Raw genomic sequence first — 15,451 nt, forward strand, 5'->3', positions numbered from 1 at the left:
AGCCCCCGCAACTACCTGGATTTATGGGCGAGTGCCAGTTCACACTTTCAAGCTGGTCGCCATGCACCCCGACAAAAACTGCAGAAAGCTTTACGCAGCAATACTCTCCACTGCGGGATCGCAGAGCGATCTGAAACCTGACCGTACATCTCCTGTCTCCCTCTGGGTATGACTTCCTCCAGACGTTAAGCGCTTACTTTGCTGTTTAGGGCGCTTGTTTTTAAAAGAGTTTGTCCACTTGGGTCAATCTCACACTGCCTTTAAGAAAGCGACAGCCATACCCGCCTGCTGGCTAACACGATAGTTCGGGCCAGAACTGAGACAAATCTTTAACGACACAAAACCCCACCCTGCTCTACCGAAGGGGCTGTTGGTCTGGGGGGATTTTTTTGATTCGCTATGTCCTCCCTTCGATGATCAGAATCTCGCAAGCGTGCCCCTGTACGGTGACCGGGCGGAAAGGCTGCGCGCCGCGGACACCGCCAGGAGCGGATCTCCAATAGCAGCAGCACCGCCAGCGCGGCCGCCCGGACAGCAGCAGGGCCGGCAGCTCCGCGGGGGAGGCGGTGCACGGCTCCCCCCACCCCGCCGCTGACGGTCCCGGCAGCCCCGCCCCGCGGGGGGTGCGGGCAACGGGCCTCGGGCCTGCCAATCACGGCGAACACCGCCCGGCCCTCCCGGTACCGCCGTGACCTCCGGGGCTGCGGCGGCTCCACCCCCCTCCTCCCCGCCCCACCACGGCCGGGGAGGCACTTACCGTCCCGGGACGTGCCCATGAGCTGGTCCAGCATGGCGCGCATCTGAGCCTGCGCCGACATCTTGAGCGCCGGGGGGGCCGGCGCGGCCCGGCCGAGTCACGCCGACAGCGGCCTACAAGGCCCGAGGCGCGGCGGGTGCTCGGCCCTGCCCCTCGCGTCACGGGCGGGGCCGCTCCCCCGCCGCCGCGGGGGGAGGGAGAGAGCGGGCGCTGCCCCCTCTCGGCTTTCCCGGTGGAAGCGGAGCGGGAAACTCGCTTCGTGCCGGAGCCGGTGCCGCCGCCTCGCGCCCCCACACGCTCCCCTACTCCCGCTCCCTCCCGCGCCCGCCACGCTCGCGCGCCGGCGGGAACGGAAACCCACGCGCACGCGTCTTGCGCCCCTTCGTCCGCTCCGCGACGTCAGCACGGACGGGTCTCGGCGCTCGCCCATTGGTCACGGCCAGCGCCGCTCGGCCAGTGACGCACTGCGCGGCGAAGCTCCTGATTGGGCCGCCGGGATGGGCCCTTGGGGCGCGCTGATTGGTCAGGAAGGCCCGCGTGGCCGGTGTGACGTCACGGTCTCCGGGTCAGCGGTGGCGCCGGGCGGGGCTGGGATCCCGGGCGGCCCCGGGAGCGCGGCGTGGGGACGGCTGCCGTTTGGGGACAATTCCCTCTTGGACTGACATGCAGCACCACTGCCACGGCTCCTGCTTCCCTCAAGTGCCGGGGACAGTCGTGGTGAGAGAAGTTACTGTAATACCAAGCTAACTGGAGAACCTCCCTTAAAACTGAGGCTATCGGCACGTGTGGCTGATAATTCAACTTACAGAGTACCAAGATCCATTTAAAAAAAAAAAAATCACCCATTCTAACCCCTGCATTTTATGACTCTTCCTTTGTCAACCGTCGTGTTGCCATCTAGTGCCCAAAAACCGTCACAAAGATCAGTTGCAATCGTCCACAAGCGTTGTCGTGTTCAAGGTTAGCTCCATACGAGTGAAAAAGGGCCACACGCATCCTCCCCTAACAATGACCCCCCTCACCCCAATTATCTGTATTTCAGAAGGACTTGTAGAGAAGATGCTCTTTTGGAACACATTCAGGAAAAGATTCAGTGCTCTTCAGCTAATAAGAATATGTCCTGGCTTTGCTTTTTCTTTAAATTTACTTTGTTAGTAATCAAAATTTACTAAATTTACTTTGTTAGTTGGATTGAAGGGGAAGTAAATGGAAGAGACACCAGTGCTTGTTAGAAGTGTCTGTTTAGTACCTCGGTATGCTTAGGGGAAGTTGAGAAATTTTAGTGACTATTTACACCAACACCATCCACACTTTATTTCCTTCTACTCTTTAAAGAGTATCTGTCTGGCCAAATGATCGCTTTTTTCTTATTTTTTAATTTTTTTTTTAATTTCTATTCTCAAGCAATATAGTAGAGAATGCAGCAGTTTTCCTTAAATAATGCTGAACAAGCAGTGTGTCACAGCCATTCTCAGTGTGTGGTGACGTACCACAACTCTGATCTACTGCGCTGAAAATAGGTTAATACTTTTCCACCCCTTATATCAAGGCTTTTGAAAAAAAACCCCACCATTTAACTACTGAGATACTGAGACACTGTGAGACTTGCAAACTGGAATTCTGGTCAACAGAACCCTAAAACTTGTAGTTCACATCTCCTTGCCTTCCCTAAGCAGCCCAAATTTCCCGTTTTAAGGATCTGCTGTGCCTATCCACTATACTGTGGGGATTAAACCATCCCCAAGTTTTAAATTCAGGGGAAGGAATTGGTAGACTTAGATGAACTGATTCTCTTTGCAATGCTCTTCTGACAGAACACCGTTTTCCCTGGCAGTAAAAAAACCCCAACAAACACACTCTAATTTTCTTAGAATTGCTTCAGGCTTCTCCCCAGATAAACCTCACATTTTTAGCCATTCAAAGTCATTCTTGTTATAGATTTCTTACATATGTTGCACACAATTCAACACTCTCCTGTGAACAGCAACAACTCAAGGCCTTTTATGAAAAGAAAGTCACTGCTCTGGATTTGTGAGGTGAGCGAGAAAACGCAATCCCGTTTGTGTGCCTCCTGTGACTGGCTACAGCCAGTTCCCCTCAGCTTCTCCGAGATTCAGAGGGAGAGGGAAGCACAGGAAGCCGGCAGTCGCACAGTCAACTTCTCAGGGACGGGGAGAAACATGGAACTCGTTAAGGATTCCTCTCTCTGAATCACTGCTGCTCACTCACGGCCACGGTAAAAACCAAAAAGATCTTTAAGGTGGAAGAGGTTTGTGCTACTGCAGTGCTCACCAGAACCCAGAGACGCTCCACAGAAGAGACCTTTGTTCTTGGGAGAGTAGGGAATTCCACATACACAGAACATGGCTGGGAAGCGCTTCAGTAAACACCGGACAAATTCTCTCACCTACCGCTTTTGAATCACGTGGGGGAACCACGAACCCCTGCCACCCCTTAGACAAGCAGTTTATCAGTGAAGGCTGACATGTTTTCCCACTACAAACAACCTCTCCGCCAACACCTGGAAGGGTGCCCGTCATAACACACATTCACAAGGTCGGGGTGGGCGTCTGGGAAGCCTGATAAAGGCAGAGGAGGGTGGCTGTCCCCAGTTGCGCCTTTCACACCATAACCTAAAACTGACAAAACGCACCTGCTAGAGACCCCAGCCCATTCCGGTAGCTCTAGGACATTTATTTATTGAGAAATAAACATTGAGCACAGCAGGCCTGTCTCAGCCCTTCCCTCCCGGCTGCTGAGGCAGTCTGAAGCCCACCAGTCCGGCGACCTCCTGGGGGGAGCGCTCCCCCCTGCCGTGGTACTCGCGGTGCAGGGCCTCATGCTCCCGGACGCTGCGGAGCAGGCACAGGTAGGTGGCGGCCTGGAAGTGCAGCTCCTGCTGCGCCCGGCACAGCTTCTCGCTGGTCACCTGCGGGGAGCGGCGGTCAGGGCGGCCCCGGGGCCTCGCCGAGCCCCGGGGGCTGCCGGGGCAAGGGCGGGGAGGGGAAGGCCGCGCGTACCCGGTGCGCGCGGAAGGCCGCGAGCACGTGCCGATAGGCGGGGCTGTCGCGATAGGAGCGGCCGGCGGCGTGGCGCAGCTCGCGCAGGAGCGCGCGCAAGGTCCGCAGCGGGGCTCCCAGGGCCGCCATCTTCCGAGCCGCGCGCCGGCGTGCCGGCCAATCGAGCGCCGCCGCCGGGCCTCGCCCTCGCGCCCCGGCAGTGCGGGCAGTCGAGCGCCGAGAGAACGATCGCCTCCTCCTACTCTCTGCCGCCCTCCTCCACCATTGCCGTCGGCGGTGGTCAAGTGCCGGGGATCGAGCGCCGAGGCCTGGGCTCTACGCCTCGTAGCCAACCTTTGGTAACGGAGCGGGAGCACCGGGAGCCGTCCGAGAGGCGCATCATACGGCAGGAAACCGGCTTGGGCTGCGGGCGCGTCCCCGCCAGTTTCTGGGATCTCCGTTTAAAAGGCGCTTCGGGTCCGGTTGGAGCCAGAAGGGGACGCCCAGGAAGAAGCCCAGGAGCCGCAGACCTGAGACAGCCAGCGGCCCACAGACGGCAGGATAAGCGGCGCGGTTCGAGTGCCCCAAAAGAAAAAAAGAAAAAAAAGCACCCACCCCAGATGGGACTCGAACCCACAATCCCTGGCTTAGGAGGCCAATGCCTTATCCATTAGGCCACTGGGGCTGCCGCAGGAGGATGGTGTCTGTGTACTTACTTATCTCCTGTCCCCGCCCCCTTTCCTTTTTTGGCATGCATTGGAGGCCCGTGATTGGGCGGCAGCGCCCGGCGCGGCCACGCGCGGCCCCCTGGGAGCCGGGGCCAGGCGGGGCCGAGGTCTCTCAATGGCGTTGCGAGGCTGCGCCTTGGCAAAACGCTGTGTTCCCACAGGGAAGCGCTCCCTTCCATACCGACCCTTTGGTGGTTTGCAAGCGCTGGTCTTTGCACACAGTGTCACCCTTGCTCGGATGGTTGCCTTAACCGAAGGAGGCCTCCACCCCCAAACAGAAACCCCCGACAAAAAGCCCCAAGAGGGCCAACCCTTCAAGTGAAACCTTTTCCCATTTTTATTTTTTATGAGAAATCACAGACGCAGGGCTAATATGTACATTCCTCTTTATTTAATACAGCACAGACACGTGACACATAGAAAAACAGAAAAGTACACTCATGAAAAAGCCTGTCGCAGTCAGGGACAGGGAATAGCTACGCCAAATTGAGTAAGGCTCCTACTGCAGAACAGGGGTCTGCCGGCAAGGGTGGATCCCAGAGCAAAGTCCGCTGCCCAAAAAAGCTCACGCTCCTTTCAGGAAAGCAGAAATGGACAAGTCCCTTCCGGAACAGGGGAAGGCAGCGCTCCCCGCAAGGTTTGCAGGATACGAACCCCATGACCGTGTTTGGATCAGAGCACTAATAAAATGAAATGCTCTCCAGTTATTCTCACAGAGGGCCAATAGTCCTGACCTCTGAAAACATTGGACTGCTCAGGGATAGGAAACCTGAGTACCTGGAAGGAGTGAAAACGTCAAGTAGTCACACAGAAGAGAGTTAAAATTAGCCTCCCTGACAGGGCTCTGCTAGCCACAACGGGAATGTGCAGGGAACTAACCAGCTTCCCAACTAACAAAAGACTAACAGCCATTAAACTGACCAGAACAATTTATGCATGGGAACTGACACAGGCTTTTGAGGCAGCAGTTTCTTCCTTTTCCTGCTTCAGTTCAGGATGGAGATAAAGCAGGCACCAGTTCCTCTGGCAAAGAGCCTTACACACTTTTAAAAAATTAAAATACAAAAAAGGGAGACAGGTGTATTTACAAAATCCATGGCTGGTACAGTACATCATTTTTAAGACACACTAAATGCTACAATCTTTCAGGTCCTGAGATTATTACAAAAAAAAAAAACCAAACAACCAAACCCAAAACAAAAACAAACCCCAACAACTCAAAACTTGTCTTCAGGTCCAGTTTTACAAGGAGAGAGGAAAGAAACCGCACATTTAAAACACAGTATCCCTTGAAGTTATTGGAACACACCTCCCTAAAAAATCCTAATTAAAGTGGTGCTTACCACCCAAATGTAGCTGCATTTGGTTGTTCAGGCTTGTAGTCACAAGCAGGGGAGCATTTCACAGGGCAGTTTCCCTGGAGAGCTCATCAGGTAAGCACAAGGCTGTTGGGATCCTCTCTCCATTGCTAAGCCCTATGATCCGGAACGCATGAGTGTTACAAGGAGGAAGGTGACCTTGTACAAATTCGTGCTGGACTGAGGAAAGCATCACAGGAATCACCAACTCAAACAGGTTTGCCATCTCGTAGTAAATGCGCACTCCTTTGTTTGAAGCTGAGGAATGCAAAGAATTCTAGCTGTGACTTAACACTTGTTAATAACAAAAAAAAATTTGCTCTAGCTTTTTGTTCTGAGCTCCCCACTGAAAGGCAGCAAAATAGTTTCTCAGCCCTTCATTGTCTGGGCAATCAAAGCAAGTCAGGTAGAATTAAACCATATCCAAACCTGCTAAAATATATATATATATATATATATATTTTATATATATTATGTATTTTAAAAAGTTACACCAAACAAAGGATATGGAGGCCAAACTGCTGTTGAGGGGATGTTCCCCACTGCAATTAGCTGTGCAGGGAACTCTTCTTCACTGACCCTCTTTTAACAGGCAGGCCTAAAAGGACTTGTACCCTCACCTGGTTCTTCTTCCCCAATGAAGTGTTCTGAACATAGAGATTTTGTATCATCAGAAATAATCATCACAGATGCCCTTTTTATTATTAGCAACTGACCTTAAGCTAGAGAATGGCAATTTTTAAGGATTACTCATTAAATGCTTCTAACTCTCAGTAAAAGACTACAAGAGACAAATCACATTAACAAGGATACTAGTTTAACTGCTAAAATATAGTGCTCCTCAGTAGACTTTTAAGGGGTAAAAAGTAGTAGTTAATTTTTTTTTTAACAGTAGTCCAAAAATAAAATTTTTCCATCTATTTCCAGTACAGATCTTGATAACTATGCAAGAACATGGTACTAATTGCTACATGATGGAATCACCGGCAATAAAACACATACTACAATTCTCACCTCTGAGCTAAATTGTTATTCGTAGTTACATACAACAAGACTAAAAGACCAGTGAGAAATAGCTGGGGACTGGGATTTAGTTTTTATTTAGCTGGTAACTCCCCTTGTTTAGAAGCAACTTCATTTCAGTGAGAAATTAATTTAATTCACTTCTGATGCTGGAAAGAAACCTGGGGTGTCTCATGAGTTTCTTCCCAATTCCAATCTGTACATTAAAAAACATTTCCTCGGCTTCTTAATCCAATTGTGAGAGCTGAATATTCTACAAAACTCTCAGACTAAAACCTGTCACAAGAAGTGATTTTAGCTTCCCTCTCAAGCAACTTCATGACACTTGACACTACATGTTGCACCAGTGAAAGGGCTTCTTTTTTAAAATACTTTTTTTTTTTTTTTCATGTTAGCAAAAAGTTCTGCATTACAGACATTCAAAAATACTCCATTTTCTTTGGGTAAAATTTCAATATGTGTTAAGAGGGATAGCTGGGGAAAGGAATGCATGTAACACTGAAACACGTAAATACTTATCTGCATAGTTGATATTAGTGACTACTAATCAAACTAAGGCCTTAGCTGGAAAAAGCTGAGAACACAAAGAAGTTTCTTCCCCCACTCTGGTGAAATCTGCTGGGTCTCAATGAAGCTCTGTCTACTTCAGTAACTGCTCAGTTTGGCCTATGATAGTGGCATCATCTGACTGGTTTTGGTTGATTCTCTCCCACTCTTTTTCTCTTGGTACTAGACAATAGCAAATAGGACTATTTATTGATAAAATGCATCTGCACACATTGCTAGGAAGAAACAAAAAACCCTTTTAGTGTTGCGCATGATAGGAGCCAAATATAGCGTACACTGCTTGGTTGGGATTACTTCACCATAAAGAAAAACGTAGTAGCTAATGGTTATTGTTCAAGCAGCAGATGACAGCAATGGAAGAGACTGACACACACTTCTAGATACAAAACATGGTGGTGGTTGGGGTAGAACTACAGCTGTCAAAAATGGCTACAAAAGACAGGACTATATCTTTGACTTCCGACAAGATTAGTAGTTTTACTTATGAGTGTGCAAAAACAGCTGCAGGGAATCTTTGTACTTCCCCTGCTTTGGGCCAGTTCTAGGCCACGTTGATCTCTCACCATAACTCACAGCAGCACCAGGGCTTTCTAGAGCCCCAAAAGGCTATTACAGCAGTAAGGGATCACTGCATCATAGAAAAAGGATGATGAAGCCTCACCAGAAGTTTCCACAAACAAAGCATTCCCCTACACAATGTTATTTTTCCAGTGGCCCAGTAAGCATACTTCTGGCTGCTTATTTTGGCAGTGATTTCTTAAGCAGTAGACACACAGATTTTTACAACAGCTACATTTGTTAAAGACTGCAACAGTCAGCCATCATCACCAGCTGTAGATTCCTCATCCCACAGATCAGCCCAGGATGAAGAGCATGTGTGTTCAAAAGGAATTAAACAACATAATTGGTGAATGTGGTAGACTTCACTGAAGTAACTTCACTGATGCAGCTAAGACAGATTAAGAAGCACCCTCAACTACCACTCCAACTGGCTGAGCTACCAGCAGTGAGTCCTATCTTTGACTGGCACCATTAGATTGGTAGGAGAAATCCACTTACGGCATAGTTTGCCTAACGGGTTAACTTAAACATGTGAAGACAAGCCAAGAACTGAGTTAGGCTATTCTCTGCCACAGGAACGTATTTGGTACCATATTTTCTGTCTTCCACACTGGTTCTCCACCCATGAAGGACTCATCATTCCATTTCAACTCTGTAAAATAAATGCTTCCTTTTCATATTGCAACTCAAAATTAGATCTTCCCTAGGGGAAGCACATGACAGAACTAGTATAGTCTAGTGATGCACACGCATGTTACCTTAAGTTTAGCACTTCATCCACAAATGAAGTGCTAATTTCAGGTATTCATGTTTATAATAATCATAAGTTAGACAGATCCTCAGCACAAAGCTGTTAAAATTACTAGATCATCTATTGCAGATAGCTAATTTTGTCTGAGAAGAAGGAAACAAGCACAGATACTATTATGTGGGTTTATCTGCAGCTAAGATCACATGAACTTACTGTTCATTACAGTAAGAGAAGAAACCACTAATGAAATCTCAACAAACTGAGAAGTACAGCTTGGAAAGTACGTCATGATGAGTGACTTAGGCAGCATGTGAAGCATAGCTAGCTTTAAACTCAACTAGCAGCTGCACTCTGGCAGGTTTTACTGAATTCTTTCTTACTTAGGATGCATGGTGGAAAGTGACAACTTTGGTAAATATGAGAATCCTTGCAGTAACAGGTATCAAGCAGATATGACCAGCTGCACACAAGATTCTTGCAGTTAATCTCAATTCAAATATGCTGCAAGCTGCTATTTTAACTTTATTTACCCCCCAGCTCCTTGGGGCTGTCAGCCACACATCTCTGCCTCAGACTCAGTGACTGTGTGAAGCAGTCCAGTCATTAATAAGCTTGCCAAACAGGGCCCATGTTTTACTCATGATCTAATTAAGAAACAAATTCAAAACCTTCAGAGAAAAATGCAATAAGTTTCATTCCTGTTGGCCACTTCCTTTCTCTCATGCACATTTACACACACTCATGCACACACTCTTTTATTGTACTGTTATCTTTGCACAAATGTTCAACCTTGAAGTAGCATTTAACAGAGCCAGGAGAATGGAGAAAGATGAACAGGTTTCAGGAATATTGCTTGTTGTGTGTGTGTGTGCACGTGTGAGAGAGAATGCACAAGCACACAGAACCAATGCCACAGTACAGCAGCTATGAAGTTACACACATTACACACTTGGTTTTGTTTTTTTCTTTACAGAAGGGAAATAAACCCCAGTTTAACAGCATAAAGCCATCTTGGCAAGCTTAAGATTTTCCTCCAAAATGCTTTCCAGCACTTCAGGATCGCTGAGAAAAGTTTAAAGAAGGTAGGGAAATAAAATTAAAAAAAAAAAAAACAAACAACAAAAAAAGGCACTTAAACAAAGGACAAAGGCCTGAATCAAGTAAGTCATGAAGGGTAACAGCCATTTCACCAGAGCTTGGACCAATCAAAGTCTACCAACCTTTTTAAAAATTTCTATAAAATTAAAATTGCATAAAGTGTTAATGAATCAGTTGTTTGCCTACTGCTTTAACCTTCTAGTTCATTTTATGAAAAAAAAAAAAAAAAACCAAAACAAAAACAAAACAACTAACAAGCCCCCCAAAAAAACCAAGTGTCCCTTTAATGATTTTTTCCCCCCAGTTCAGCAAAAGATGAAAATTAGGTGTGGGAGAAGGCCTTCCACAGTTTGGCTTGGCTGTAGGTTTTCCCTGCAATGCCATCTTCAAAAAAATCCAGAACAAAAGCAGAAGAGGGACCACTGTGCTTTCACCAATTCACTCAAAAACAAACAAAAAAACCGAAACAAAAACCCCATCAACCCAAACACCCAAACGCTTCTAATCCAACTGTGGGCAAAAACTAATCAAAAGAAAACAAAACCCCCCTGTAAACTAGATTAAAATTTGCTAATAAATACAGCCAAAAGTTCATTTTACGAATGTAGCAGCAAATGTGATAAAGTTAGTTGGAGTCCCAGGTGACTCCCAGAGGGTTACTGGTTCGCACAACTGATGGCAGCTTGGGAGAGTTGCAGATTTCTCTGTTTTCACGTCCTCAAGGGTCTTGCACCAAGTGGAGAAGGAGTGTGGAGGAAGGGTCAGGTGATGGGACTGCAGGAAGGGACAGGCTTTTAGCACCTGTCCCACCCCTAAATCCATGCATCAGACAACTTTGATCAGATTCAAACACAAAGCAGAACCCAAGTAATTAAAAGTTTCTTCTGATTAGCAGAAAACAGATGTGAAACCCACAGCATCTGCACTTGTGACTCAGTTGATCAGTATTTAGACATGTTTCTCAAATCAACAGAGAAGGCCAGACAAAATGACTTTGGCCATTTGTGTCTTGGAATGGGAGAACACTGCAGTTATAGTCCAAGGTATCAGGAAACTCTGCAGCCTGTTTTTCATCTAGCCTACCTTCTTTCTTTGCAAGAGTCTCTAATGATTTCACATAGCTACCATGGTTTTTGGGACTTTGGATCATGTAGCAGGGAATACTACCCAGACAGTTTCAGCATCTAAAACCTATGTTTGAAGTTATTGCTTGCATTTGTTCGGGGCTTTCAGAGAGCTTGACACGTTAGCTCATATACAATCCCCAAACCAAGTTCAGCCCTGCTGCCTGAAAAGACAGCTCTACTTGGCTTTCTTATTGCTTGTGAATACTGAGGGTTTATTTAGTATGTACAACTACAGCTTATTTATTAACAAAGGCCCTTAAAAAGTAGTAAAAACCTGGGGGGGGTGAGGGGGGGGAAGTCTTCAGAAGAGCTGCTGTGCAGAAAAGAGTAAACCATTAACCTAATTTTGCATTCGAACATTGCAGTAATCTTTCCCATTCTGTCTATGCTACCTGCAAAGGTCTCTGGGAACCACCCTATTATTTCCTTTGATTTGGCTTTGCTAGGTTTAACCAAAGAGAATTGAACACAGCAAGTAAAGGATCCCCATCCCCAGTGTTCATTCAAAAGACACTCAGGAGCATAATGACTAACAGGAGTGTAATGACTGAAATGAGTTACCTGCTGGGGGGGTTGTTTCAACTGATGTCACAAACAATGTATGGGCATCTTTATTTTCATCATCCTAGTATCTATTTCCACAATAAGTATTAGCTTACTTGTTTCCCAAGACTGAGAAGCTCAATAGGACACAGAGGTAGGACTACTCCTACCCTCAAGATTTAGAGAGGATATTTTTCAACTGAAGATGAAGCATACTTCCAGGAAAAAAGGAATGTTGAAAGGGAATTTGTGCTGTAGTTATAAAGGGCTCCAAGTCTCCCAATCTAAAATTTCAGTATGAAGACAAAAGATGACAATTTGAATGGGATGCCTTGATGAGGAAAACACAGAAGAGGTAGAACTCTCTTAGGACAGGGTCCTTTAAATATATTGCTGCCCAATGGCTCACTGCCACAACTCCCTTAGCTACATGCATTGTTAAAGTTCTCAGGTTTGACACAGTTCAGAGAATTAACATCCTGTCAGAACTGTTGGGCCTCAAAAAACAAAGTTGGCTTCCTTCAACCCTTCCTGGAGAAAATAAAAAAAAATATCAGATGAAGCTTGCACTCTAAATAGTTTATGGTATTTTGACAGAATTGGTGCAGTATTAATGCCAGGGTCTACATAGTGTTTGTGTTTCAACTCTAAACCTTGATGGAGATGCAAGCTTGTCTGATCAACACACCACATACAAAACATTAATGCCAGCTCAAAAGCATTTAATTGGCAGATGCTGTGGAGTGAAACTAATGAACTAATGCATCTTAATTCAATCTGTCTTTCACAGAAGTGTTGTGCAAAAACATTTATTGCTGAGCTCAACCCAACATTTTTATACTAAATACACAATATATATTATTTTAAATTTATGTATATATATTTATATAAAATTAAAATGAGCTCTAAATAGAAAAGAAATTGTTGTCTGATCTAAGAAAAATAAATCACATGTAAAAGAAACCTGCAAGCTCTAAGTAATCTAGCAAAATACATTGAAGAGTCATTATTCAGGGGTCAAAGTCTCTCTAAAGGTGTGAGATAACCAGTAGAGTCTGGTGCAGTCTCTGAGTCAAACTACCAGAAAAACTATCTACTAAGAATTTCAGCGTCTCTGGTCAAAGGAATGTTTCAGGGTTGAAGGAGAAGGGCATCATACTGATTTATTTGCTCCTTTTCCCTATGACTTATTTTAGTTTCTGCCATTCTCACCTTTTATCTGACAGCTCAAGGGACTCAACAGCAAAGTTCTGTCCTAGTATCAAAAGTGCAACACGTGCTGGATGCTTCCTAATCTTACATGTGAACTGGTTGATGTATTGCTGTCAAAGGGGAAAAAAACCAAACCAACCAAACAACAAAGCCAGCTCTGCAGTCTTGTGCTACCATGTAAGAAAGAGTTCAGGTCAAACTCCCCAGGCCAGCAGGGGCTGGAAATGCTGGAGACAACCCATTCAGCCCCCAGAAGAGAAGGCACCTCTGGTCGCTTTTGAACGACTCCTCTTTGGCTAATGCCTGAAGCAGTATTAATCTGACTCTGGAATAGGTCACAATCAGCTTTCTTTAACTAGCAAATCAATATAATGCATGGCTTCTGGGAGGAGTTAGATAAAAGATGAAGCCTGAGAATGAGAAAAGAACTGGTTGTGGTTCATGAAAGACATGAATAGAGTATCTTTCCAGTAGCAAATAAGCACAAGGTAAAAGAAAGTTTAACAAATGGAAATACTGAAACATTAGTGTGATTTAAAAAAAAAATGGGGGAAAGAAATGCTAGTCTGACCAATAAAATGTGGGTTTCTTTTCATGTAAATGAATTTCCATCCCCTTCCTCCCTTAAATAAGAACTTTTGTACTAAAAAAACTCCTGAAAATAAATCAAATAGCCTGTGCCTCACATATTGATGTACCAGGAGATCTGTTTTTGAAGACAATTCTCTATTGAGACTGCATACATCTGTAGGCTCCCTAAAGCCAAACAGCCTTCTAAAGCTGGATAAATGCCCATTATCAGAAACTGCTTTTGTCTAAAGGTTTAATTATAATGCAAAGTATCCCAGCACCATCTCTATTCTACATAGCCTTTGGTCCACAACCATATAGTACACTCAGGACCTACACATAATCTTATACTGGGCACTTTGGGCACTAAGGAAGTGGATGATACCACCTCATGCTATGAATGGAGAAACCTATTCTAGCACCTTTCACCACTTCCAATTTTCATTGGACTTCACCTAGAAACAAAATATTGGTGCTGCTGTGGGTTTGACGATCAATTTCTTTTAAGAGCCAATCAGAGCAGTTAAAAAAAGGTTGTTTCTTTAGGCAATATCAAACTATGACCAGTCTGCATGACCAGGAGGACCAGTCCTCCTTTTCCTTCTCTCTTTGATCAAGTATTGTTTTATTTTTCTTCTTCCTCTCACCACAGTGCTTAGGATCAGAATATGTAAACATTGACAGAAACAGCAGCCCTGTGACAATAAGCACTTTCCCAACTGGGCAGATTCTGTCAGCCAACCAGAACTGCTTCAGCTCCCTTGCTTGTCCAGAAGTCACTGGTTTTTCCGCTGTAACTTAGTGTCCCCTTTACTTTGGCCTCCATCTGTAGTTGAGAGACAGAAACAAAAGAGAAGAATAAAAGCATGAGCGAACTTTTGTTTTTGTAACTTGCAGTAGGAGACACAGGAATTTGGCAGGTTCAGCTTTAGCATCACCAAAAAGTACATGGTCTTTACTGAGAAAGATTTAGCATCTTTTCTGTAGTCCATTTATTAGAAATAGCATTTTTGAAACCTGATTTATCAAGCTTCTTACCAAAACACTAACCAATTTTTTTTTTTTGGTACTGAGAACTCTCAAAGAATGAGGAATGCCCACCAAGCTGCTGTCACTCTTCCCATTCCTTCTCCTGGCCCCCAGAAAACACATACAAAGGTGACAAAGGAAGGTGTACACTCTAATAGCACCTTCTAAAGCCTTCTGAAAATTTTCCTGCTTTAAGCCTTACAAACAGAAAAAGAAAATGTTCTGCTTCAAGTTTCTCTTCTCAATTAAATTATCTCCTATCAAGCATAAAATTCCTAAGGAAAGCAGACATTCCATTAAGAAACCATCCCACCATTCACACATGAATATAGTCTTATAAAAAACAAAAAAAGCTTTTAGCTGGAAGGTCAGTTTCTCCTTCAAAGGGGAAATGAAAATTTTTAGTGGAAAAAAACTTTATGCAGCCTATAAACAATCATGTTACTGTCCAGTAAGTACTATTTCTTTTTTCCCTAGTAGCTGAATTTGTACACTTCAGTTTCTATAATTGTTGCAGTAAGGTACTGGAATTTTTGAATTTTTTTTTTGTTCCTGACATTGAAGAGAAGTAGGGAAAAAATCATTCAGGTTCCAAGAATACTGCTACAATAGAGTACGTTCTGCCAGCTGCTCCCAAAGTGTTGTGTCTTCTCTAAACTAAATACTGGTGTACATTATATTTCAGTCTAAGGCAGAAATCTGACTTTTAAGTTAAAATAAGTTAAAAATAAGAAATATATAATGTCTTTACCTGTGTAAGCTTGCTGCAAGTGAGCAGGCAGAGGTGAGTGAGACAGCGTTGCTGCATGCTGAGCACCTGGCTGTAAACCCTTCAGTAAGTCTGGGGGGAAAAATGGGAGAGCAAAGAGAAAAAATAAATCTTGAGGAGAGGGGCAGTCTCTGTCAAGTAAGTTTTTGTTTTTATAGTTTAGCTGTAGCAGCTTATCCAACAACAAAGAATAAAAACCTGATAGCATTCTGATGGCCGGAATAAGTCAACAAAGACAAACCTATTCAAATATAGTTAGTCAAAAGTCAGAGCAAGGACCATGCCTTGCTACTGTGATGCAACTCTTCATATAATTTGGTTTGGCAGAAAGACCAACATTTTATATGGCTTAAGAACAT

General features: G+C 45.1%; 3 protein-coding genes and 1 non-coding gene across 7 annotated transcripts in view; all 4 read right to left on the reverse strand.

The window, feature by feature from the left end:
• The window catches only part of LUC7L2 (LUC7 like 2, pre-mRNA splicing factor), a 30,194-nt gene extending 29,076 nt beyond the window's left edge, over positions 1–1,118 (reverse strand). Inside the window, exon 1 of one of the 3 annotated variants that reach the window (XM_059846580.1) lies at positions 758–1,118. In XM_059846580.1, coding sequence (XP_059702563.1) covers positions 758–818 — 61 coding nt within the window. In that variant the 5' untranslated portion in view covers positions 819–1,118. The remainder of the gene's footprint in view (positions 1–757) is intronic. The other 2 variants (XM_059846581.1, XM_059846582.1) reach the window with 2 other exon arrangements.
• Positions 1,119–3,430: 2,312 nt separating this feature from the next.
• Positions 3,431–3,944, reverse strand: FMC1 (formation of mitochondrial complex V assembly factor 1 homolog). The gene is made up of 2 exons (XM_059846587.1): positions 3,778–3,944; positions 3,431–3,686 (listed from the first exon to the last, which is right to left on the reverse strand). The coding sequence occupies exons 1-2, from the start codon at positions 3,904–3,906 to the stop codon at positions 3,492–3,494; spliced, it is 324 nt and encodes a 107-aa protein (XP_059702570.1). The 5' UTR covers positions 3,907–3,944; the 3' UTR covers positions 3,431–3,491.
• Positions 3,945–4,368: 424 nt separating this feature from the next.
• TRNAR-CCU (transfer RNA arginine (anticodon CCU)) lies at positions 4,369–4,441 on the reverse strand. The gene has a single exon. It is a non-coding gene; the product is annotated as a tRNA-Arg (tRNA).
• A 412-nt stretch (positions 4,442–4,853) lies between these two features.
• UBN2 (ubinuclein 2) overlaps positions 4,854–15,451 on the reverse strand; it is a 51,824-nt gene continuing 41,226 nt past the window's right edge. For both annotated transcript variants that reach the window (XM_059846589.1, XM_059846588.1), the window contains exons 16-17: positions 15,075–15,164; positions 4,854–14,120 (exon numbers count right to left, since the gene is read on the reverse strand). In XM_059846589.1, the coding sequence (XP_059702572.1) occupies positions 14,071–14,120; positions 15,075–15,164 (140 nt within the window). In that variant the 3' untranslated portion in view covers positions 4,854–14,070. The remainder of the gene's footprint in view (positions 14,121–15,074; positions 15,165–15,451) is intronic.

Source organism: Haemorhous mexicanus, chromosome 5, assembly GCF_027477595.1.
Source record: "Haemorhous mexicanus isolate bHaeMex1 chromosome 5, bHaeMex1.pri, whole genome shotgun sequence".
Classification (NCBI taxonomy): domain Eukaryota; kingdom Metazoa; phylum Chordata; class Aves; order Passeriformes; family Fringillidae; genus Haemorhous; species Haemorhous mexicanus.

What these genes read in the sequence shown, in the direction of transcription:
- FMC1 (XM_059846587.1), bottom strand. Translation starts at nt 3,906, where the DNA reads ATGGCGGCCCTGGGAGCCCCGCTGCGGACCTTGCGCGCGCTCCTGCGC. An exon ending in CGGCCTTCCGCGCGCACCGG is followed by an intron (nt 3,687 to 3,777) that starts GTACGCGCGGCC and finishes CGCTCCCCGCAG; the next exon opens with GTGACCAGCGAGAAGCTGTG.